General features: G+C 40.6%; 1 protein-coding gene across 2 annotated transcripts in view; it reads right to left on the bottom strand.

The window, feature by feature from the left end:
• Positions 1–967: 967 nt before the first annotated feature.
• The window catches only part of myo1ea (myosin IEa), a 54,848-nt gene continuing 35,493 nt past the window's right edge, over positions 968–20,322 (bottom strand). Inside the window, exons 12-29 of one of the 2 annotated variants that reach the window (XM_073463985.1) lie at positions 19,963–20,049; positions 19,792–19,875; positions 17,502–17,669; positions 16,348–16,433; positions 13,999–14,080; positions 13,690–13,796; positions 12,615–12,713; positions 12,227–12,371; positions 9,858–9,972; positions 9,601–9,770; positions 9,363–9,508; positions 7,046–7,192; positions 6,735–6,892; positions 5,863–5,952; positions 5,556–5,760; positions 4,693–4,728; positions 2,600–2,769; positions 968–2,501 (exon numbers count right to left, since the gene is read on the bottom strand). In XM_073463985.1, the coding sequence (XP_073320086.1) occupies positions 2,425–2,501; positions 2,600–2,769; positions 4,693–4,728; positions 5,556–5,760; positions 5,863–5,952; positions 6,735–6,892; positions 7,046–7,192; positions 9,363–9,508; positions 9,601–9,770; positions 9,858–9,972; positions 12,227–12,371; positions 12,615–12,713; positions 13,690–13,796; positions 13,999–14,080; positions 16,348–16,433; positions 17,502–17,669; positions 19,792–19,875; positions 19,963–20,049 (2,172 nt within the window). In that variant the 3' untranslated portion in view covers positions 968–2,424. The remainder of the gene's footprint in view (positions 2,502–2,599; positions 2,770–4,692; positions 4,729–5,555; positions 5,761–5,862; positions 5,953–6,734; positions 6,893–7,045; positions 7,193–9,362; positions 9,509–9,600; positions 9,771–9,857; positions 9,973–12,226; positions 12,372–12,614; positions 12,714–13,689; positions 13,797–13,998; positions 14,081–16,347; positions 16,434–17,501; positions 17,670–19,791; positions 19,876–19,962; positions 20,050–20,322) is intronic. The other variant, XM_073463986.1, reaches the window with a different exon arrangement.

The following is a 20,322-nucleotide window of genomic DNA, read 5'->3' as shown; positions in this document are numbered from 1 at the left end:
GAATTTATGTTAATGGTTTTGAAGAGCTAGTCTGACAGGAATTCAAATGAAACCTGCAAAGAAGCATCAAAACAGGAACACAGGATCAAGTGCAGTACCTACTGCAGCCACAAGGTGGATATAAAGCACAAAGGATTCCTCACTGGAGCATAAAAAGAAGTGAGACAGGAAGAGCTGCATCAAAAGAGATACTGATGTTGATTTAGTCAAATTTTGAAAAAAAATTCTTCTGTATGTTTGGTTGAAAGCCTAAAAGATTTGAGCCTTAGGAGAAGATGTTAGAAACTGTGAATGTGAGCAACAATACTGTTTATGTTTCCATTGCTTTATGCTCTTGTAGTTCACTACACAGCTTTAGTATTCACATATACCACAAATCGTGCACCAGTGGTGGCATCGTTGGTGCACTGCAGCAGGTGAACACTGTGCAACAACTGCATTGTGTCAATATTGACACCTGTGCTTTCCCTGCTGAGGTGTGTTGAAATGTCCTTCACGGAGGAGGCCTATCAGATCAGTGGAAGGTGTCACATAAAGCTAGATACAAATGTTTTCTCTCCCCATTCCTGATTGACCAAACAAATCGACCAAACAAAGCTGTGCAATTCAACAGCAACGATTGAAGACTCTGAGGTTTTTTTCTCATAACCTGGGTGAACTGAAATGCAGTTTGGATAATACAATTTCAAAGAACATTTATACATTTTAGTCTTTTTATACCCTCCTTTCAGTGATTTCAATTATCTTCTCAACAGAACTTTATTCGTGAAAAAGTGGAGTCCGTCACTGCTTCTAAATAAACAGTTACATTCAACTAATACTGTATATTTGAACAGTTAGATTAATTTGTTAAACAACTAAACAATGACAGATTATTTAGTGGGGTTTGGTCAACATTTGTCTCTTGGAATAACAAACTGTAAAATCTTGTCATCAGGTGAGTATGGCAATAAACATAAACACAGACTGATGGTTGTTCATTTAATGGGTTCTCTGATAATAAAACAAAACAAAGCAGTTAAATACACAATATTACATGCTTTATTAAAATCTACTGTTTTGTATTGCACAAGGATGTTTTCAACCATCCAAGACCAAATGCAAAAGATCTATGACAGAAGTCCCGGCAGTTTTCACTGACTAGAGCATAATGTGGTTATTTGATTAAAAAACAAAAACAAATGAGGATTAGGAATGTGTAAGTAATGCAACAGCAGTGCAAAAGATGTGCGCAAAACACACAGAAGCAAAAGGAATTCGTTGTAGTGCCACGGAAAAATGTCAACACATTTCTTTCACCTAAAACGACTTTTTGACAAAACAAAAATCCATTCACCCGAGTCTGTGAGATCCGTCATGAACTTAGTCTGAAGTGGAGATAAAGCAGCCCTGTGAGTATCAAAAGCAGAGAGAATAATAGAAGATCCTTAAGAGGAAATACAAAACAGTTCATTTAAATCCTAACCGACAACAGGCCTACTCCTCAATATGAACACATATACAGAATCAGATCTGAAAAAGCCTGTTTTTATCACTTCATGTAAACAAATTATTCTCCTCAGTAACTCGGCTTATTGCAAGCTTGGCAACCTGTCCTTCGTAGACTTACTGGCTGTGGCATGAACGAGTGATGATGTCTGTGTCCAAGGTAGTACCTGTACCAATAAAGTGCTAATACACCACAGACAGCATGCTCAGGTTACAGTATACATGGCCTCTACTCTGTGTGAAAAATATACTGGTGTGATAGAGAAACGAAACGACAAAAGAACAAAGATAAAGGTGGTTTTCCAGGTGATTCACCACGTTGCCCTCTGAATGTTTTCTGCACGGGTGGAACAGACTTTGGTAGTTTAAAATCATTAAAAAATCACAGTGCGATGATTTACTGAAACTCCATTCCCTGTAAGAAGACAGAGTTTTGCACCAAAATAAATATTCCTGGTAAAAAGCAGCAGTCATTGAGACGACCACCTCTGATTCAGAAATCAAACCTTCATCTATTAAAAAAAAAAAGATGTGTGGACAGCCTGGTCCCACAGATTAAGCATCCTTCATTCCAACTCTTCAAAATGTTTGAGCTCAAATCCTCAGCAAGATATAAATGACAGTAAGGAGAACACAGAAAGCTATAAATACAATAAATAGTTTTGTTCCGTACTCTGGAGGAAAAACAGACCCCAGGGTCAAACAGTCTTTAAAGCAGAGCCTCATTTCAAGCCTGACGGTCTTTTGGTCTGGTGGTGGAGCCGAGAGTTACATTCATTTACTACGAAGGCAGCAGTGGAGGAAGTGTGAGTTTCCCTCCTCACAGTGTTTCTCTCTCGGACTGTTAGCTTCATCCCGTCCTCTGAGTGGGTCAGCAGGGATGCAGCAGGCTCTCCTCCTCCTTTTCCTCCTCCTCGTGTTATACAGCGGCAGCTCCTAGATCTTGGTGACGTAGTTGTTGGGGAAAAGTCCCTGCTTTCCACGAAGTCGTCCTGTCCACCACCCGGAGGCATCTAACCGACAGACATGAACAGATTAGTGTCCCGTTTCAATCAAACTGACATCTTCACAAAATTAAGGTAACAAAGCAGCCGTTTTGTCGCGCGCATACCCTCTTTGATAATGTCGATGAGGTCATCAGCGTTGAAGCTGAGCTCGTCTGTGTCCTGAGCATCGTAGGCGTACAAAGCTTTGCACTGGGGCACCTGGGGTTTGGGTTTGGGTGCAGGTTTGGGTCGTCCTCCTCCTGGCGGAGGCCTGCTGGCTGATGGTCTGTGGGCTCTGAGACATTAAAGGAAAAAAGAGGGAAACCGCACGACTGTCAACATCTGCGGGAGGGCACTACAGGACATAAAAAATTCAGTTCACTGTGCTGCAGTGGCTGTGAAGTTAAGACAGAAGAAGGTGAGGTGTTTACAAAGAACATCCCAAAAATGTGCGCATGCATAATCACCATCTTGTCCTATAAAAAAACCTCCAAATTTATTTTAAATTAAATTTAGATTTTTCCTCCTTCCTCCTGGATAAAAATGTGTCAGACACAGGTTATTGTTTTTGTTATAATTATTTGGTTATGTAGTGTTGGTAAAGCTTCCTGCTTCACTTGAACAAAATGCAGTTGTTCCAAAATCAGCCACAAGATGGTGATCGAATGCACACTTCAACTTTAACCAAGACTAAAAGATGTTTCTACTTGGTGAAGCCTTTTAGAGCAGAGAGTGTTGATCCAGAGTCAGTGGTACCTTTAAGATCTCAGTTTATAATTCTGTATACAGGCTGAATTCATTCATCCGAAAAAAAACCATTAAAGTCCACTGACAGTATATTCTCTTTTAAAATATTGTTTTTTACACATTGCCAAGTGTATTAATACTGAGAGTAAAAAAAAAGTGGCATCACCCCAGTCCCAGTGATAAGCAAACTGTACATTTGTAATATATGCATTAACTGGATGAAAACATTTATGGGTCTCAGTGGGGTCTCTACATGAAAGCAACTTTTATCCTCTACATTTACACACACAAAATATTCAGTAAAAGACGATATTCTTACTAGTGGTGTCGCAATATCGCCATATTCATGATAATCGTTATTAAAAATTGAACTATCGATATCGGGTGAATAATCCAGGAAAGATGTTAAGCCTTGTGCATCTTCTGTTTATGAGTTAATTTGGTTGCCTTTTCTCTTGTAATTGAGTGTAATTGTTCTTTCTTTCTTTTCTAAAAGTTACAGACTCTGGTTACAGACTCTCTCCACCTCCCCACACTCGATTTTGAGGGTAATTGCCAAAAAATGAGACAAAACACACAGTAAACAAAGTTAAAGATAAATTTGATTGCTATATATATATATATATATATATATATATATATATATATATTCAAATTCTATACCTATTGCAATAATACCATTACTGTGAATTTGCTTGGTCATGGCTGTTTACATTACTAATGAAAATGAATATTCCACTTATATTCCAGTTTACATGCAGCCCTGCATACTTCCATTGAGGAAAACAGCCTCCTCTTTCATTCATTGCGTTGAGATATTTGGGCATGCTCGTATAGTCTTTAGGTGCGTCTCTCCTTTCGACCAGAAATGTGGGCTTTTCTTTTGTGCATGCATCTCTGCTCCAACCGTGATAACTGTTGGCTAGGAACCGCCTGGAGCTGACTGTAAACAGGCAAGAGGCCATGTGTCGCAAACTGCAGTAAGAAGCCCAATTTTGTAGACCTGAATCATATCAATACATCCCACATGTCTTAATCAGAAAACGCTACATGACCCACATCAAATTGTGAATTGTGAATATTGTCATATTTGGAATAAAAGTGGAATATCAGTGTGCACGTAAACTTAGTCAATGTTCATCTCCTAAATAAAACAAATCCCAGATTTAAATGAGCCACCAGAGGAGGTGCACAGCAGGGATTCTTTCAGGATTCTTCTACAAAAACTCTTTCGAGGATCTTTCATGAGAGAAATGAAAAATTTATCACATTAAAATGAACTGTACACGGATTTCCCATTTGATACCAAAGAAACTGAGCAGCAGCAGGAAATGAAATATTAGTTGCAGACTACAGTCGGGCTACTTCAGCCAGTTTGAACTTTTGTACAAAAATGTACAAGAGAAGAAGCATCAACATGTCCTACTGGACCTGAACCACCACCCACAACACTGCAAACACTCCAACTCACATTCCTCCATTTGAAGTTGGCCGTCTGTCTCCATTACTACAAAAGAATAAATCATCCAAATTATGGCAAATTACAGAAACACGAGTGTGTGTATTAGTGTGTGTCTGTGGTACCGAGGTTGTGTCGTATATAAAGAAATGTAAGTTTTCACTATAGAGTTAAATAATACACAAAGTAGAAACATGAAACATTTCAAATATAAATGATCTTACATCTGTAAATATTTTTTATAAGGAGGAAACACAAGAATGTAAGTACTTAATGGGAAAGGGCTTTTAATGTGACCCCACTTAATCCCATTCAGAAAAACAGGCACAAAGTTGAGTCATATTAGCTTGAATGATAATTAGTAGCATTCGTCACATATCAAAGTGGTCTGGCACTGATACATTAACATGTGAGTCATCTAGATTCACAGTAATGGAAACAGAAAAGGGGTCTGGTCTTTTAGGAAAATGATAATTAACACTTTTCAGTCCAGAACCAACAAACTCTCAGTTCTAGTGCAGGAAGACGTGCTCATCACTGCACACTTCATGTTTTCTTTGGTACCGTGACACTGAGTTTCGCATTTGGAGGCAGTGAGATGTCAACAAATGCACTCACATTGGACTCGGACAGGTCAGATATAAAACTTGACAGATGCAGCTGAGTTTTTAAAGTTACACAAGACATCAAAAACAGCTTCAGAGAGGCCAAATAACCTCCAGATAATAACAGGACTGCAAAACTACTTCATATGTCAACGGGAGAAGTCTCCAAAAATCTTAACCACAGAGTCTGTTTTCCTTGTCTGTGTGATCTACTCCTGTACGTACTGTGTGCTTTGTGCGTTTTCTGTGTTTTCTGTGTCAGTTTCTCACCCTGCGGCTCCTTGTTCTGGCACTTTAAGACAGTCCAGGTTTGGCTGCGGCCGGCTGCCGCCTCGCTCCTTCAGCTGGTTGACGTTGCTGGGCAGGAAGGGCCGCGTCGCGTTGCCGGCGGAGGGATGCCTCTGGCTGTGATGCTGCGAGTTCCTCTGATTGGCTATGTGGTTGGTGTTTTTGATGCCACCATTCTGGTGAGCAACTGCAAAAAGATAAAAAAAAAGATAAAGATGGGTCTCGCTGTGGTCCACAGCGGGAATGTGAGAGAATGGATGGTGGTTGATGGTTGGTGTGAACGCTGTACCTGGAGGTCCCGGTGCCGCCCGAGCCGGGATGTTCTGGTGAGTTCTGGAATTGCTGGGGCGACTCTGAGTGAAGCTCTTCCTGGTAGGGCCTGAGGACGAGATTTTGAGCCGTTTAGAACAACATAACATTTAAATGTAAGAAGAAAATAGGACAGCGTACACCGTGGTGGGTGTGTATATCAAGTCAAAAATAAAAAATTGAAAAAAAGTTTGGTTTCATTGAGTTTAGAATCAAAATTAATGTTCTTTCAATGTTAGTGCTAATTCAGAATAATGAGAATCATGTCTCCTGAAGTCATGACTCCACTTCATCACGTGACTTCAGTCTACACCTTATCGACGGACTGTTGGGTAAGTTTGGAATCGCCTGCCACAAAAGCTTGATCTGGTACAGATGGCTGAGAGGACTACTCTACATTTTTTAATGGTCTTTCATGACTCTAGGTTGTAGAAAGTCTCATAAATAGATGGTATTCTGAATGAAGGGTTTAAAAAAAAAAAAGAAAGAAAGTAGGGTTTTGTACACAGAAAGCAAAACTCAGTGGTTTAACCACACTGGCAACTGAACAGGCAGAAAGAGACAAAGGAATCTCTGAGCAACAGAAATATGAGTTATAGCCACCATAAACTCACTGGTCAACAAAACATTAAAACAATTTTTATAAAATAAGAACATACGATGGACCAACAAATCATAGTTTCAACTGATTCAACCACTGAGTAGGTTGCAGAGGCCTAAAGACGATGGGTTCCCAATATTTTTAGAGCCCAGAGGCACTGTTGAGGTTCAATAGTGATCGAGGGACTTTTCCGGACTGGAAAACAAAAATCAAAGGTTATTTGGGGGAGATAATGCTCTTCTTATACTCACGTGTGTTCTTGGGAAGCCCAGGGCCGACGCTGACCTGCAGAGATTTGCTCGAAGGCTTCAGTACAGGCATGTCTCCTTGACCCTGGACAAACATCACCTGTCGGGAGCCGCCGCCACTCAAGAAGCCCCAGTTCTCCTTCTTCAACTTCATCTCCAGTCTGAGGGGTAAAAAAAGTTTTCAGAGCTCGAGCCAAAGATTCATTCTCTATAAATGGTCCCTGTGAGGTTATTTGGAAGAAGTGTTGGATCCATTTTAAAGGTGTGATTGAACTGTGGTCAATTTGCGATATATTTTGTGTGTGTTTACTTACGTGTTATTAAACTTGAGTGGTAGCTTCCTCTGAGTTTTCTCCTCAAACCTGCGGGACAGTAAGCTGATGAACTCCGTCTTGAAGACACACTCCAGCAGGCTGTCGTACTCCTGCTCATGCAGGATCATGAAATCGTCCTGCATTGTGCTGAAAAAACATGAACACAACAGTTACTGAGATGCTCCTGTGTGACATTTAAAATCCTCAAATCAGCTGTGACATGAAACAATCTGAGAAACAGTCACAAGATCGTTTTTTTTTTTTGTAAAGACGCTCTTCGCCTTCACTGCTCTGCTTTGACGGACAGCGGTTAAGATGGAGACTCAGAATCATCTTTCACATTTGCATAGAAACAGAGAGGGGCCTCACAAAGCAGCTCACATCTGAAGAGGGAAGACAGCTTGTGCCCGTAACCCACACAAGGATACTTTGTTCCTTCCAGTGAAGTGGAGTTTTTCTCTGATGAGCTTTTTACAACTCCTGCTTTCGCTCATTGCGCCACCTGGTCTGTATTACCCCCACTGACTCAAAAGCCACATGCTCGCACCAACGGTTCTGGGATTTCTACCTCTAAAACGAGTTATACAGCGTTCCCATCGACAACAAAGGCCAGAGAAGTCTCTCAGTTCCTTTTACTTTTTTCCTTCTCTTTGCAGTAAACTCGTCAGCATTCTTTCACGAGGATGTTTTTATTTCTGCAACATTTCTGAGACCTGCACACACAAAAGGACAGACGTATACACAAGGCGTGGGTTAATATACTCCACATGTCTTCAGTGTCCCTTGTGTGACATTTACAGGAACATGGGAACTCGTGTGATTGGAAATCCAGACTGTGGCTTTGAAATAGATTCATGACTTTGTCTCCAGATTATATGGTGGGCCCCCACATAACAATCTGCTGCATGCTGAGCAGTCATTGTCTTGTTTTGGAAACAACTCATTACCTGCTGGTATCTTCTTATAAACAGATTTTGTTCTTAATGTTCTCACAACAGAACATGAGCTCTGAGTCCCAGCGAGGACTGTCTGAATAAAGACATCAACTGGAAAATAAACGCATTAACACATTTCACTTTGGAGTTTGGACATGAGAGGACATTTGTTTTTTTTCTTTCATTTAATTTGTCCCACATACCAGGAAACAACATATTCCAGCTCAGTTACTAAAAAGACAATACAAATAAGATAAAGTATCAATCAAGTTTTAATTCATTTTTTGTTATGTATATCCAAATGTTTTATTGTTATCCCTGCAACATGCTTTTTTCAATCAGTAATTTCTTGTCAAGTTAAGTCAATTTTATCTCATGTCACTTTTCAAATGGAGCAGGTCTAGACCATACTCAACTTTAATTGTTGAGGTTTTGATCAGTTGTTGCAAAAAAATAAGAAAATAAATGCACTGGGGCGCCCTGGTAGCTCAGTAGGTAGAGTGTGCGCCCCATCTATAGAGGCTGTTTCTTCGCACGGGGGGGCCCAGGGTTTGAAGTGTAAGCTTGACAAAGGCTGTCCATGAGCTGGAAACCCCCTGAATTAACAGCGGAAACTAGGGGTGGGAGATCTGGCCAAAAAATGATGTTACAGTCTATTTAATCGCAATTACAATCCACAATCTAAATTTCGATCTTTTTCTCAATTTGGAAATGGCCAGTATAGTCTAATCAGATTTGAAACAGCCATTGAATTTCCCTATTTGCACCATTAAAACACAATATTGCATCAGAGATAGTTCTTTTTTGGCACAAGCTCCCCGTCCGTGATGTTGGAAGCTATAACTCTTGTTGCATTATTCACAATACGTCACCCAAGGAAGAGCCAAGACAACATCACTCTATTGGTGTTTTCACGTAGCTTGAGTCTGCTGGTCAATAAGATCATGTGAAGTTTGGTAACAGAAGTGAGAGGAAATTAAATATTGTGATCTCGATTTGCTGTTAAAGTATATTGTGGAAGCCTTCAAGGGTGCAGCCGCAGTTCAATTTACTGGAGAGCTGGAGGTGGTGGAGCGGCAGGATGCAGCGCTCAAAGTCGACGTATGCAGGTAGAATGCATTTGTTTATACGGACAGGTATTGTTGGAACAATAAAGGCTTGAACAGTATGTGGAACATGTGACTAAAAAAAGACTTCTCGGCCTGCTTGAGTTTTCATTAAAACCACCTGAAGCATAAAATACTTGAGCAAAATTCTGGTTCGAGCAAAGTAGCAGATAAAATCGACAGGACGTACTGAAGCAAGATGTTACATCGCTGTCGGAATCATCGAAAACATTTATTTTAGACTAGGAAAAACCATGTGAAGGGACCACTCTGTACCTGAGAGACACTGCCAAGATCTTCTCCACATCAATCCGTCTCTTCAGTACCTCTGTCACCTGCCCTTTCTCTGGTCCTTGTTTCACCTTTTCTCTTCCAATCAGGTACACAGACTTTGGGGTCAGGATCAAGTCCCTTTTAATCCCCTAAACATAGCAGAAAAATAAAGAGGAAGATTGTTAATCATAAATGTTTTGTCAGTTGTTTGGCCATAGAAATCACACTGAAGCAGACCAACCTTGAAGCGGCGGTCATATTTGGTGACTTTGTCTGCGAAGTCGATCTTCTCCCTCTTGGCCAGGAACTGTCGCAGCTCGGGCCGGTCATCCATGCCCAGGTAGTCACCTACAAAGTTTCTGTTGAGGCTGTGTCGCCGCCTCTCCTTCCGGTTCAATAGCAGATCAGAAGCTGTATAACCCCAGAGGAAGAGAGTGAGAGATGGAGGCACACAGAGGCAGCTGGAGAGACAAATAGAGCTGTAAAGACTTCACTCACCCTCTTCCCTCATCTGGACATACTTCTTACGGGCCACGTATTTCCTCCAGGCTTTCTGGATGGTCCTGGCATAGCCATCAAACTTGCGCTCCCTCGTCTCTTCCAGCAGAAAGAGCTGTGAGCACAAAGAGACATACAGTAAGAGACCGACATACCTCGGTGCACAAACCCAAACACACCTGAACAGACTGAATGGATGGAATGAGTGCACATACATACTGAACATACCTGCGTACAGTTGAATACACAAAGACAAATATGCGCTCCTGATGTCACTGATAACTTTTTTTTATTTGTTCTCAAGGTCAGAATGACAGTTTGACTCCTAACTGCTGTACAGGCAGTGTCGTTATCCGACAGCAGTTTGTTAGTTGGTCGGTTTGTCAGCAGGATTGCAGAAAAACTACTGAAGAGATTTCCATGAAACTTGGGTGGAGGATGGGTCTCGGCCCAGAATAGACCCCACTAACTGTTGGTGTGGATCCAGATAAAGAGACGGATCCAGGAATTTTTTCTAGCTTCCTTTAACATTGTGAGATGGGGTGTTTTTTCGACATTTTCGTTAATTTCTAAAGGGATCATGGATCATGGATCTTGATGAAAAAAATAGGTGTACTTAGGTGGTACAATTTGATCAAGCAAAATAAAAAATAAAACATTTGGATCCAGCAGATTTAAATATTTGATATTGGATTAGGCTTGATTGAATGTAAGGAGACTGTTGGGCCTTGGTGGAGGTATGCACTCTACTAAGTGCCATTCTTGTTGAGTATTGTTTTAAGACAGACTACACTTAAAAAACATGATGTTATTCTTGGATCATTATGTCATTTCACCACTTCCTGCACAAGGAGCTGACTCTGGGCCAACAGACCACCAGTCCTCTCACCAATCTATGTCATTTCCTGATGGGCCTCTCGACACGCAATCACACTCTCTGCCCACTCCGTCCCAGACTAAACATCCTGCCCACTGCTGTAACAGGCCTGGCATCGACACGGCCGGCCACAGGAACAAACCACAAACAACACCGACACACAGCAGATCAAACTTCAATCACAACGGCTGTGAGGAGAAAAACTCACTGAGTCATTGACGGAGACCAGATGAGTGTTTAACTTCCCAGGTGACAAATACAAGGACAAACAGCAGGTGTGGTTTTTGGTTTATATGATGCGGTGGTGATTTTTGCTTAAAACTAGCATTATTAGGATTTTATCTAAGGATTATTGTATTAATAAAATGTTAAAAAATCAATTATTTACATGATTAATTGATTAATCAGTTGGTAAGCAACACTTTATTTAGCATTTATAGACACCATACACCATTTAATACATGTGGTTGTTTTTCTGATGATCCACAAACTGAAAAATTATTACAGTCCTGGTTATCATCTTAACTGTGACGAACATGTATATATATGCAGAACACATCAAATAAGTTATCTTGGAGTTGAAAATGGCAAAATAAATAGATAATAATTCACTTTTACATATAAATGACGTCTCTCTGCTGTCTGCACTGAACACAGCTCTTGTAAGACCTCCGGCTGACAGTAAGCCACAGCTCATCCATCACCACTCTGAAGAAGAATCTCTTCTTCGCCAAACAAACTTTACTTATTACATCCAACAGGCACAAAACGCTTCAGTCATACAACTAATTAGCTGGTGTCAGTGTCTTATCAGACAGAGAGGCTTGTTTTAAGAAGCCTGGCAGCTCATTTCAGCGGTCCGCCCTGTGTGATATTTGCGTTTCATAAGCACACCTCAATGACTCGGACTCTCAGTCTGCCAGTGTGGGGGATGGTGGCGTACACGCCTGCATTGAATAAGTAAAGGCATTCAGGATCAGCTGTAAGGCCTGAATTAAAACTGAGATGTCTGTGTATTAGCTTCCAAACATACTTCTGTGTGTGTGCACGTGCATGCTCGTCCGTGCATGATGATGTGTACAAATGTTAATAAGCGAGAGGCTTCACACACAAGTGCTGCTTTCATAGGAATCATGAAAAAAAGGAGTTATGGTGGAAAAAGACAAGCCTTTACGATGTCCCCCCAAACTCTGCAACCACAGCCTGTGCTTGTGTTGACTCAGTGCTGACGTGGTACAAGGGTCGGGTTCAATCTCCTCCCCTGCAGCAGGGATTCGAGCATGATTTGGGACACTAGTGCCCTTTTATGGTGTTAAGTGTAAAAATGGCGGGTTCAGTTTTTTGCCTGCTGACATGTGATTTGAGTTTCACGTCTGTACAAGTTAAACATGTGCACAAGTTTTTGCTTTGCATTACATTTTCCAAGGTGGCTTTCTTATGATGTAAGAAGCAGAGAGCAGGATGTGGCGGTCTGAAGGTGAGACAAACGTACCGACTCAGGGGCTTTAATGAAGATCTTGCTGCGTCCAAGCTGGAACTGATCCTGGTCCATGTTGACAGACTTCAAGAGATGAAGGACGCCTTGTTTCTCATCTCCTCGCCACGTTGGCCAGGACTCTTTGGTGAGGATGGCGTACCTGGGGACCAATTAAGCAGAAACACAACATTTACATGACGTAGTGTATCTTTAAGTTGGGCTGTGGGTATCGATGTATGCGTGGTTTATATGTTATTTTCAAAATATTTCAATAAAAAAATTATATAAAAAACAAATGACGCGAATAAAACTTTAAGACATCAAATAATGAAATAATAAAAAGTTGACATCAAATCCTTTTGAATAATACATATGACCTCACTGCGAGTGTGAACCACGTTACCTGTTGAGGAACTTCCTGAAGACTCTGCGGTAGGCGTAGCCAGCACGCCTCACCCTGATGTTTTCCTTCAGACCGAGGTACTCCACCTGGTGCTTCACTCTGAAGACAGAAAACCCAGGATGAATATTTGGACAGCAAATATTTCAACTTTAACTCGAACATCTTCTACCAGGTCTACAGCACATGAACTTCCTCCTGTACTACCGGAAGGGATGATCACAGGTCATTGTATGCAAAACAGCTGCATTTTGCTAACTTTTTCCTCAAACAAAGACCTTCAGCACTACTTAGTACACTCAGACTTCCTGTGAAAACAGCAGTTCCGGTGCTAATTAATGAGCCACCCTGTGCAGGACTCACAACAGGAAGGTCATTGGCTCTGAACAATACTGCAGTACTCTGCAGATGACCATGTAATACCCAAAGCCTGTGTGCAGCGAAGAGTGCGGGAAACTGAAACAAAGGGATAAGGTGGGGGCTCTGAAACACGCCTCACTTGACTTGGGTCTTCAGACGGACGAAAAACATCCAAAAAAGGGCAAAAAACACAAAAATTGGAGGCAAAGCCGATCAGAACAACGATCCGGTGTTTACCTTAACAAAGAGCCAAAAGTGAATTTTTGTACTTTAATCAAAGAGAGATTGTGTAACATATGATAAGTCATGATGAATGATACGTTAGCTGAATGTTATGCCACTTTTGACTTTTTTGTGGCACTGACTTTGTTTGTATTCACTTTCAATGCAAATTCATTGTCTAGACTTTTTCTTTGAGCTAGTTGCTCTACCAGCTGATTCCAGTTAGATGCGTTTGTTTCCATTTCAGACAATCTTCTATTATTTAAATATACCAGACTGTTGTGGGTTTCATTCACCTTTAACTTTTTTCTACTTTGTAAAAATAACATTTTACAAGCTTCAAATCACACTGTTTCTGCTCAGAATATACATGCGACAGATAATTTGTCCACTTTGTTGTAAGAAGGGGTTTGTCACTTCAATAATGTGCCTTCTTACATGTTTGGGTGGTTGGAGTCATGTGAGACTGTGAGGACGACAGGAGTCAGTCACTTACCGGCTCTCCTCCCAGTCTCTGGGCTTCTTGGTCTCGTTGGGTTTGATGCAGCGGATGTAGTGTGGAGTACATTTCATCAGCGTGCTCACCAAATCATTGGCTTGTTTCTAAGGGGTGGAGGAAGGAAAGGAGAAAAAGATAAATATGAGAATGACAATCGTGAGAATGTCAAACCACAAAGTGCTGTGACTGAATTACTGATTGACTGCTGAAGGACAGCAAACACACATTATCTTTTTAAAGGCCTTTTCCAACAGCCTGATAAAGAAGAGCGGCAGGCACACACTGCACACTTTGCTGAACACACACCTTTATTTTGCTGCCTGCAGTTGTGGGTCGACCCTTCTTCTCAGCGTTGAGGTTTTCTGGAAACAGTGCTCTGATGAAGGAGCTGTTAGAGAACAAAGGTGAGAAGACAGGGAGTTAGGACTGACACAGAAAGGCTGGTACCAGCAAAAACAACGTGCTGTAGACCTGAAAATAATGTTCAGTCTCTCTGGCAGCCAAAAAACAAAAATGCAGCTAATGATTAAAGAACCAAGGACCTTTGACTGAGGTCACTGGTTTAAATTCCTGAAGTACTTGGGAACATTTGGAGTCGGGGGTGGGTGGGAAAACAAGAGATGTGTGCATTTGTACAAACACCTTTCTGCGCAGCAAATCTCCCCACAGCTACTGCTTCATAAAGGAATGTATTCTACTACTTGGGAACACATTCATTTAAATAAAATAGTGAATTACTTTTGATTGAAATTTGGCAAAATAAGAGGGAAAATAAATGTATATGTTTAATCCCATTTCATCAGGTATTTTTCAACCTTTTCTTTCTGTAGTTGAAGGGTGTAAAACATCTTTCCTATGGAGGGTAGACATTGTTTATGAAAAGGTCCATAGCGGAGGGTTTTTCTAAAGCCAGCATTTCTTCACATCACATCAGTACTAAAATCCAGTGAGTGTGACATTAAACCTCTCACTTTCTCCAAAAAGACTGAATATATACATAACAACATGGGTGGGCTTGCAAATCTACACTGGGTTTCAAGGAATAACATTTGTGTCTACTCCTACATTTATAGCTGAGGTGTTTTATAACAACAACATCATCATCACTACACCATGATGTGTTGCTGCAGGTCTGAATGTAGCAGATATCTGTGAAGTTTCCATGTCCTCAAGTCTCTCTCAGCTGAAGACAGAAGACACTCAACTAATTTCATCCTAAAGGAAAGTAGCTCAGTTTGTGCTCTCGAGGTTTCAAAACTTGATATGTAAGTGTAAGAAAGGAGAGTGGGGGTTTAATTGTTACAGAGGTACATTTAAAGCCATCTACAGCTGTGGACTGAGCCACAATGTTGCCATTCATGACAATGATTTAGCATCTCATGAATTTGGACTTTTGGTTCCTACCTGTGAAAAGCGCTACGCCCACTTTTTTAAGACGCAGTAGAAGCTCTCCCGTGAGGTCGCATGACGCCAACGTTTAACTCAGAGCCGTAAAGTGAAATTAACAATGACATCTTGTAGTTTTTCTTCACAGTTACACAGTAAATTTCACACTTTTAAAGCTCATTTAAAGGCTAGACATTCAGGAGGGTTGCCTGGATTATCTGATGTATGAAAAGCAAAAACTAATGTAAAGTCTAGATTTCTTTTTCCGCTTTTGTGATCAGCGCATCTGTGATTCAGGCAACAAGTATTCAACTCCTTTTGAACTGTGTTGTTCTTGCTTTGAACACTCAAATAAAATGTGGTGACTGTCAGGCCTGGTGGCCAGGTGACAATGTGTGTCAGCTTTAGACCAGGCCAGGTCGACTTATTCTAACTTGCTTACAGTATGTCGGCGCCTTTAGTGTTTATTATCTTACTATTTCCTTTGTACTTTTCATGTTAGTATTTTTCTAATTCCAGCCCCTTTCTGGCTTTCTCCCACATTAGTATTTGTTTCTTTTCAAACATCTGACTCAAGGCTATGAACACAGAAGAAAGGATTAGCAGGTTGTGTGTACAAGAAGTCTCCTAATACTGTCCAGCTGACAATACTGCTCATGCCTTTCTTCTCTTTTTAGATGTAGTGCTCTAAGGAATGAGGCTGCTTCCTTCCTTCTCAGGCTTCCTTTATGTGCGACAGTGCCAAACTCTTTTATCTATGTGTGTGCATATGATGTACATATTTGTATGCGATGTAAAGTCCACGCATATATTTTCCAGCACGTGTCTGAATTGGATTTTGACATAACCTCGTTTCATGCTTCACAAAACGTGCACACAAAGAGGGCGAGCAGTGGCTGAGGCCTGCAGGGGTTACACAGACAATGCAGGCTGTTTGCACAGATGGCCACTTTGACACAAAGAAAGCCCAAGAAACCAAAACACAAGGGGAGCAGACTCCACAATGCATCCCCGCAGGGAGCGTGCACTTGTAAGGCCAGACTGGGTAGACCCTGCCAGACGTGATTCAGGGCAGAGGGCACGACATAACCCCGCCCTGCACACTTCTGCTGCATCCCGCCAGTTTCCAGATGCACTGGAACGTCTGAAGCGCTCATTCAGATGTATTCAATTATAACCATATGCATCACAATAGAGAACTCCCTTTAAGTGAGCACCATAGAAATCGTCACCACATGTCGGTGCAATGTGCAAATAGGAGTTACTTACATTTCACTGCTCTGCATCAACTCAATGAGGTCATTAAAAAGGACGTCTCGGTTCCTCTCACAGAAACCTTCAGCGTCGTAGGACACCTGGAAGAGATGGACAGAAGGATTTCTAAGGAGTCACAATTATCAAAGAGGACGAGGTTGAAATGTTAGAAAACCTCCAACAAAAAGTAAGATGACACCTGTGTGAAAATAAAAAGATTGTGACTGATATTCTGGTCTTGAATTTTATGGGAAAAGAAAATGAAGGGTTGCAGATTCAAGTTTTACACCTCCGAGGATTAGCTGCCTTATAAAACCAGCAGCGGTTTAAAAGTATATAAATTAAACCGTGTTATTTCTGCGATACCCTCGGCTGAGACTGGAGGAATGTTTTGAGCTCGGTCATGGGAGCCCCTCAAGTCTTTATGGCACGGCTCATTAAGCCCACGGCATGTGTGCCAGGCTGAGGCCACCACACATCTGGAGAATGACACGGGACAACCTCGGGCCAGAGTGACCACCAGAATGCAAAAACAAGACGCTTGATGAACTGTAATGTATAAACTGGTTACCATGTATGACTATGTTACATAAGGGGAGGGACTGAAACCGTAAATAGGCGAAGAAAGAGAGAGAGAAGGGGGTGTTAGCTTAGATGGGAAAAACTTTAAAAAGGGCGATGATGACGACACCGCCTCCAGAATTAAAGTACCAGCTGCAGAACTGGTATTTATGACAGATCAGACAAGTGCGGCGCAACAACTTCACGACCAAGACTATAAAAAAATGACATTTTCATAATTTTCTATTTCCAGAAGTTGCTGTCAGCTCCTATACTAAGGACTTTATGCATAACATGATCGTTTTTAGTTTATACTACAGCAAAGACAAAATGTAGAAAATGTAGTACAGTGGAAGTATTAAGTAGTAGAAAATGGAAATACTCACACTAAGTACAAGTAACTCAACACTGTACTTAAGTAAATGTACTTAGTTATGTTGAATCACTACATACGAGCATCGGAAGTGTAAAATGTTAATGTAATAATAATAATAATAGTAATAGTAATAATACACTAGACTTTTCTAGATATTCAAAGAGAGTTAAAGGAAACAACCAAACAAAACAAAACAAACAATAAACAGAAAAAGTGAGTCACTCAGACTGACCTTGCCGGCGTAGTGGTGGATGATGAAGCCCTGGTTCCAGCTGTTGAAGTGATCGTGGGTGTTGATTTGCATTCGGAGCTTCTGTAGCATAGTCTGGTCAGCCCCTTCGCCCACTGCGTGCATGGTGGCACACACATCGTCCAGGATGCTCATGATGCCGGGAGGATTCTGGGATCACAAGGAAAATATTCAACATTCATATAATCCCTGTCTCCAGAATTCATGGACAGGTTACCACCTTGGATTTTATATAATCTGAAGTTGACTAAGTATTAGTTGCTTTTTTTTTTACCTTTTTGTGTTTGATCTGTAGGTCCAATTGAAATATACCCTACAGAGGTTATATGTACTGGGGCTAGAGCAATTAATTGATTAATTGATTGATAGAAAATTACTCCTCCTAGTCATTTATCAAGAAAAAATGTCTCCACTTGTCATGAACTTGTACTTGCTGGTTTTCGCACATTTCTCATGTTCATACTGCAAGTGACAAAGTTACAAAATGGCCACGTGTTGGCAGCTACAGTACATTGTCGCCAAGTCACCGTCATAGTCATGGCATGCTCTACTTTGATTTGTAGCAGGTGTCACTAAGATTCAGGTGTACATTTTTAGTTTTATGTCACCGGCTTCAAAATGACTTGTTGACTTGTGGCTGTTGCTTTGTCACCGGTAGCTTGTAACCACTACGGTTCCTTTATGACAGTAAATTTAATCTTTTGAGGGTTTTGGACTGTGGATCCAACAGAACAAGACATTTCCATTCAATTCACTTCATTTGTCTCTTGGATGGAATTGAAGATGTCAATGTTGGACCGTGTGATGGATTTTTCACAATTTGTTGACATTTTATAGACCACATTATTGATTATTGGATAATAAAAATAATCATTAGTTGCAGCCCTAATAGATGCCATTAGAAGTTGATAATTAACAGTAAATATCATGAAAAATTGTGACGTTTTGACAAAATGAACTGTCACATTAATCTTAACATAATACAAAAACATGAAGAAACTTCACTTTTTGACACCAACTAAAGGCGATGTGAAAGTTACAAAGCTATGAATTGTATAATCTATAAACTAACAGAGGAGCAGCATCTCTCAAACACTGCTCTCACACACACTGCTCCATTTGGCTCCATAATGTCCTCAGACGATCAGAAGCCTTCAGTTCACACAGTGCTAACAGTGTCTGTGACTCAGCGAACACGAGCCTCTGTTAAAAGGACACATGTAAAGTTGTCACTGGATTAAATAAAGTGGGTCTGAACTGTCAGGCACCGATACAGATCCCCTTCTCCTCTCAGATGGAGGCTTGTTTTAAAGCCCTTGTTGTAGATTTCATGGATTAGGCCTCTCAGTTGGACAGATAAATCAAATTAAGAGGCATGTCGGCACGTTTGAGGATATCAAGCTGCAAGTCATGGCAACGGAGCAGAACCTTGGCCGGAGCGAGCAACTCGGTTTACAATATGAGGACAATAAAACTAACAAATGTTTATCATTAAAGAAAACTTATCATATCCAAGTTTGTTTTGATTTTAAAGGGAATAAAAATGATTTGTTTTAAGTTTAACAACTCTGCTCTCAATAAATCTTTGTTTACCTCCAGCATGAGGCTTGTAATTTTACAGATGGCTGCTGGTTAGAGAAATATCTGACAAACCAAATAGATTTCAAAGAAATGTGACTCAGTGCTGATCGGGAGCAAATGGTTACAGTTTATTTTATTTCATTTTAGATATTTTGTCTTGTTTGTCTTTGTAAGTTGGATTGTATCTGTGTATTTTGTACATATTTTTTTGTTTTGTAAATAACTGCACTAGTTTGTTTGTGTATGTTGTTTATGACAGAATAAAATCACGTAAGATCGGATCAACACTTCTTAGTTTTCTACTGAAGTAAAGTCTATGTATACTTTTGCCACCTCTGCTGGTCTATAAAATGTCAGAAAGTAGTTGATAAATGCCCATCACTTTTTCCTCAAACCGAAGGTGGTGTCTTCAGATGACTTGATTTGTCCGAGTGAGTCACATAAAAGTAAAATTAAATCTTCAGATTAAAGAGGTTGGAACTAAAGAATATTTGACATTTTTGCTTGAAAAATAACTTTTCATTGATAAGAAAAGAATTGCTGTTGCTATTACGATGTGTTTTTGATACATTTCTAGATTCACATGCAGGTTTCGTAATACTAAAATGACACATTTTAAGGAAAGTGCACCCTTGGCAGTAGATGCACACTCCTGCTTTCTAGTTTGTTCATTTATTTATGATTCATTTACTTTGCTCTCGATGAGATCACAGACGATCTTGTTGTTGAAGTATTCAATTTGAGTCCACTTGATGCCCTCCTGCACATACTCCTCCTGCAAAAGAGAGACATGAGCAGAGATCAGAGTCAGATATCAAACATAGAATGAGGCTGGATATAAAAATAGAGGAAGGAAGTTTACCTGTTCTGCCTTCAGCGTCAGCTCGATGAAAATCTGCTGCAGTTTCTCGTTCACAAAGTTGATGCAGAACTGTTCAAATCCATTTTTCTGACAAAGAGAGAACATAGTTAATAAAATCCACACAGGCTAAGTGAGCGTTATCTTCAGTAGAGTGTGGATATCCTGTAAGTTCAATGGGCTTTGTTTGGAGTGGGAGCTATTAAAGGAAGGGACCCATTGTGTAATTCACAGCACATACACTGGACCTTCGGCCTGAACCTTATGTGATGGTGGTCTGCAACTTCCTGTCTAATAAGGCAGCTGACCTTTACTTACTTTGTGTATAAAAAAGAGAAAGCCTTCAAACTACAAGACAGACTG

The sequence above is a fragment of the Pagrus major genome, chromosome 4, assembly GCF_040436345.1.
Source record: "Pagrus major chromosome 4, Pma_NU_1.0".
NCBI lineage: Eukaryota > Metazoa > Chordata > Actinopteri > Spariformes > Sparidae > Pagrus > Pagrus major.
The sequence above is the reverse complement of the archived record's forward strand: the minus strand, read 5'-3'. Positions and strand labels throughout refer to the sequence as shown.